The sequence below is a fragment of the Elephantulus edwardii genome, unplaced genomic scaffold, assembly GCF_000299155.1.
Source record: "Elephantulus edwardii isolate Elephantulus edwardi_28Jun2011 unplaced genomic scaffold, EleEdw1.0 scaffold00187, whole genome shotgun sequence".
In the NCBI taxonomy this organism is placed as follows: Eukaryota; Metazoa; Chordata; class Mammalia; order Macroscelidea; family Macroscelididae; genus Elephantulus; species Elephantulus edwardii.
Window position 1 is genome coordinate 1,924,833 of NW_006399937.1, and position 5,503 is coordinate 1,930,335.

The 5,503-nt window shown below is 33.0% G+C and overlaps 1 protein-coding gene across 1 annotated transcript in view; it reads right to left on the reverse strand.

Moving 5' to 3' along the window:
- Positions 1-5,503, reverse strand: part of KCNU1 (potassium channel, subfamily U, member 1) — a 311,810-nt gene that overhangs the window by 259,131 nt on the left and 47,176 nt on the right. The window contains exons 9-10 of the mRNA XM_006896651.1: positions 2,327-2,497; positions 1,366-1,457 (exon numbers count right to left, since the gene is read on the reverse strand). Of these exons, the coding sequence (XP_006896713.1) occupies positions 1,366-1,457; positions 2,327-2,497 (263 nt within the window). The remainder of the gene's footprint in view (positions 1-1,365; positions 1,458-2,326; positions 2,498-5,503) is intronic.

Below are 5,503 nucleotides of genomic sequence, written 5' to 3' on the forward strand. Positions count from 1 at the left end.
TCCTTGCCTCCAAGGATCAGCCTGGTTTAACCCTCTCTAGGATAAACTTGTTTATTTTCTTAGCAGTCCATGGTATATTCAGTACTCTTTTGCAACACCATCACTCAAAAGTGTCAACAAATATGTCTGTCCTAGAGAGGACGAAACCAGCTTGCTCCTTAAGGTTTAAGATTTTGAAACTCCATCTCATGTACTTTGGGCAAGTTGTCAGGAGGGACCAGTTCTTGGAGAAGAAAATCATATTTGGAAGGGAAGAGACTCAGCACAGACGAGTAAGTCCTTGATGAGATGAACTTACACAATGACTGTACACAGTGAGGGTCAGGTGTGTCTGAGACAAGGAGGTTGGCTAAGGATAGGGTAAGGTAAAGAGCCGTTGTTCATAGGTTTGTTGTAAGTCTTATCTGGTTCAATGTCACATAATAAGAAGATAGGCAAAATATTTAATAATGCAGGAAGCATGAGAAGAAAATGAAAGGAATATTCAGTGAAATGGTACCAAAACGAATTGGTTGAAATGGAACCAATTATACAACATTAGAAAGCCTATTATAAAGAACCAGTGGTGATAAAGTAAGGTCAAACTACACTGGAGGAATAGGAAAAAAGAATTTTGGGGAGGAATTGAAAGACTATCATTTGAGTGTTTCAACAAACAAATGCAGCCCTGGGTATGATCACTAGTCTAAGTCAAGAAATTGAGAAGACAGCTAGCTGCCAATAGATTGAAAGACATCTATATTTCTTTCTTTGACCAAAAAAAAATATGATCATACAACAAAATGCACAAATTATTGTATAGCTGCATTATTATCACCTCAATTGGCACAAATGGCTGTAGCACTGACAGGGTAGGTGATGTAGATAGTATTTTAGAAGACAAACTAGACATTTATTGTCACTCTAGCAAATCTCTGTCTTTTGCTGCTATCGAGGCCATACTGAGAGGTTTTTACTTTGATTACTGAGTTGAATTATTTTAAATTTAAGCTATTGCTTTGATTTCATACATAGTGCAGCCAATAAGTCAATTATATAATAAAGGTAAGTAAGACAATTAATAAATTATAGGAGAATAGGTATTTGTGAGGATTATAAATGTATTGCCTCATTCAACAATACTTATTGGCAGTGATTACACTATCTACTCTCATTTCAGATGACTTAATTGTTCTTAGGAGTAAGATATATACGTGTAATAATTACATAAAGCACCAATTATCTTCTTATGGATTTTAATCTAGCACATTCTTCTTTAATGGTTTCTTGTCAGAATACTCACGTTTTATTCTAGAACTAATAAAACCATAATGTCAAGTGTTTAGAATGAAATAGCAATTCTCAAACTGTAGATATTATACTTACTTCTTCCCTTTCACCACTTCATAGGAATTAGTGTATTTCCTCTTGTTAGCAAAGAGTTCTACCACTTCAGGTACATATTTTGCAAATAGTATCTAAAATAATCAGCAAACAAGACTTAATTCTTTCTATATTGAAGTATATATAATTATATCTTATGTAAGAGAGACATGATTATTATTTGCTTTTTTAAAAGGGAAAACTTGTTTTCATTTCCTTAATCTGTAGATTTGGTTCTAATTTAATAAATAGTTTAAAGCATTCAGAATGACAAAAGAAAAAACAAGCATCAAAACAGCTTTTATACCAAATTTGTTTATCTCTTCAATTCTAACTCCCCTGATGGCATGTTGAATTTATATTATACTCCCCAAAAGAGTAGAAGAGCATTAAGGTGAACTAATTAAAATGAGGTTGTGGGCAGAAGTATATTAGAACTTTAGCGTGAAGAAGTCTGTTATACATTTTGAAGAACTGAGATTAAAGTCATCAAAATAATGTGTCTTTGGACTTAGCTACACTTTTAGACCAAGTGTAGATAGATGCTCATTCAGCTCAAGTAAGATAGTGCTTTGTTGGAAGCTAACTCATTATGCAAATGGAAAAATAGAACTTTCTTCAGATAAAATCTCAGATATTCTTCCTCTTTAGAATAGAATTTTATCTGATGGGCTAACGATGAAAGCAAATAGAGTTATTCAAATCTATTTAGAGGCTACTAAGGACTGTCTGTTTACTTTTGTCTACCATTCTTCCTCCCTGGAGCTATGAAATTGCATCATATGCTCCAAAGAATGAGGTTTAAACAATATGGACTCTCAGTTGAATGATTCTTTCCTCTGTGTAATGTAACATATTTTCTGAAACAGATTTTTTTTTTAATTTTTCAACTACTAGTTATTGGGTGGGTTTTTTTCCCCATTTATGGAGTTATATTTAAAGTAATATTAAAAACACTCTTTACCAAACTTGCAAAGGTTAGGAAGATGAGGAAGGCACGTCCCAGGAATGTCTTGGCTACCACATCTCCAAAGCCAACAGTTGAAGTTGTTGCCACAATCAGATAAATTGAGTCAAAGTATGATAAATTCTGTGAATTTCTGCCTTTGAGCCAAGGATCACCAGAGTTTTCCACCTGTCCAAAGAGAGAAGATACAGGAAAATCTTTGGGATTGAAAGTTTTTGTTGGTTTGTTTTGTTGTTTGGTTGGAGTTTTTTCTTGTTAGGTAGGTTTTTTTGTTCCTTTCTTTCTTTCTTTTTTTTTTTTTAAATAGACACTATATTGTATTCATTCAGTAATTCTCAGAATGCACTGTTGTGAGATATTTTCACAGTCTATATATGATTATGAAGTCTTGAGCTCTTAATTGTCATTATTGCCAAAGTGTAGAGAACACGCGGCTAAAGCTGGAAAAATTCACATGGAAATGGCAATCTCTATCTTTTAGGTACGTGGGCGCTTCATCATCTCCTGGCGCCACAGACAACAAGATTTTAAATGAGCAATTATCTTTCATCAATATGTTTTTTACCCAATTTTTATCATTAAAGAAAGTCAAACTTGAATGATATTTTATTTCAGTTACAGTAAGCACATGGATGCTGGTGTCCAGGGAAAGGTAGATAAACAAACCGGAAAGAAATTTTCCAAATTATTACTCACATCTCATAAAAAAATTAGTGACTTCAAAAATTATTTTTTCCTTTCTTTTATTGGTTTGCTTACAAAGTTTGTATACATTGTGTTTCTCAATATTCTTTATTCATGTGATGTTTAATATAATAATTCACATGCATTATGGTTTGTATAATTAATCACCATTGGACCTTACGTATCATTACCCTATGTTGTCATCACATTTCAAGAATTTTTAGATTTTCCTGTAGTTAAGCAAAGTAGAAGGCTACTAATATTTATGACTATGTCTATTTTAAACTTACTGTTAAAAACGGAAGTTATTATTGTTAGGTGCCATTGAGTCAAGTATAACTCATAGCAACCCTATGAAAACAGATTTTAATCCTGTCCTGGCCTGTGCCATCTTCATACACTCTAACACAATCAGGTCCATTCCTGCACTCGCTGTGTCAATCCACCTGGTTGAGAGTCTTCCTCTCCTTCACCTTCCCTTCACTTTTCTAGGCATGGTATTCACCAAGGAATATCCTCACCTAGCAACGTGCCTACTCAAAGTAGGTTAGACGAAGCGTTATCATCTGTGCCTCCAAGAAGTATTTTGACTTCACTTTCTCCAAGATATGTATTTATAGAATTAGAAATGAAATAATTTGGTCAGATATTGCATTACTTGTAGCAGAGATATGAAAACACTGACTCTTCCTAAAAGTTCAGTAAGTGGGTTAATAAAGCAACATTTTATAAGACCTCACCCCAAAATAATAAAAATATTATATGTTTACATAAGCTTTTAAAAAACATTATAATTTGACTGAAAGTTTACAGAGCATGATTTTACATTTGAACATTCATATATAGAGGAAGTTTGTTTTACATTCAAATACATTTACATATATTTTGTTTTATGCCATTAATTACAGTACCCACTGTAACCCCACTATTCCTGCTTTTACACCTGCATCTTTTCTTTCTTTTAGTGATATTATGTCAGCCCTCTTATTGTATATGGCATTTTCCTTCAACAATTTTAAGTTGTATCTGTTCTATATTTATTATTTTCTCCCTTCTTCTTCCTCTTCTCTCTATGGTAACTACCAATATTTCTTTCTGTGCATAAAATTTTCTCAAGATTTTATAATAGTGGAGTCACACGATATTTGTCCTTTTGCAACTGACTTGTACTAACTCCTACGGTTGTTAGTAGGAGAAAAGAATTCAAAATATACTATATCACATGGAAGAGGCTAGAGAGCATTGTTCTGAGTGAACTAACTCAGTCTCATAAGGACAAATACTGTATAAATTCATTATTGTAAAAATAGAAGGATAACTAGCAAGATGCAGATAAATTGCCAGAAAGGGAAGGGATAGAGAGATGGGGAATGAGGATGGGGGGGGTGGGATCACTGAGACAATAAAATTGAATTTTTTTTTTTTGAGTACACTAATCATCTTTCTCTGACCTCTGTACACTTAATTGAAACTCCATATTGTTGTTTATAATATCCCAGCGTGGGGATATGACTGCCTACATTAATCTTGAGTATTTAATTATAACTACTTTTTATAACTGCTTCTCATTTTTTACTTAGTTTTAGTTCATGTAGCTATGTAGCTGAACTTAATCTGTAAGGTATGCTTTTAAAAGACACACAGATGCTATTTCCCAATGTGTGCTTAAACCTGCTGGTAAATTGCACTCACTTTCAACAAACTTTGCAGACACTGGTCTTTCATCTCTTGGTATTGATTTATGCACAGAAATCCAGGTGAGGCTAGTTCCTTTCTCCCCCCTTGTGTGGAATTTGCTTTGTTGTTCCTGGATTCTTTCAGTACCTTCGGAATGCAATAACTTCTTCAAAGTACAGTTTGAATTTACAATCCAGGGTCATTTTTTTCTTAGAATCTTGAAGGTACTTTAATCTACACACTCAGATTGTATCTTTCAGCTCCTTTCAATTTTGCAAAGGTTTAACAATCTCTTTAAAACCTTATATATCTTATTTTTATTATCATTTCACATTTTAATTTCAAACTTTATTTGGATTTCTTCAAATATGGAGACTTTTTCTGTTACTTTGAACATATTGTTTTGTAAATCTCCTTATAACTTGTATCATGTACCTTTTTCTACACTTATATCTCAGCTTTTCACTACAATTCTTGCTATTTTGACAAAGCTTAAGTATTTTATTCCTTTCTGGTTAATTTTCATTGATTCCTTTCAGGTTAATACTGATCTTTGTATGATGTCAACTTCAAGCTGGAGGAAAATGTGAGAAAAGGTAATAACCTCATTAGGAAAAACATGTTTTTAACTTTGGTTTGTCCTTCCTAATAGTTTCTCAAGATGAACCTAGAAATTTCTTTTTTTTTTTTTTACTATGAAAGCAACTCCATTTTTCCTCACCTTTTCATCTCCAGAATAATATATCATATGATCATCTGACTCAAAATGCCCCATGCCAATCCATCTCATCTCTCCAATGTCAATATTTATGC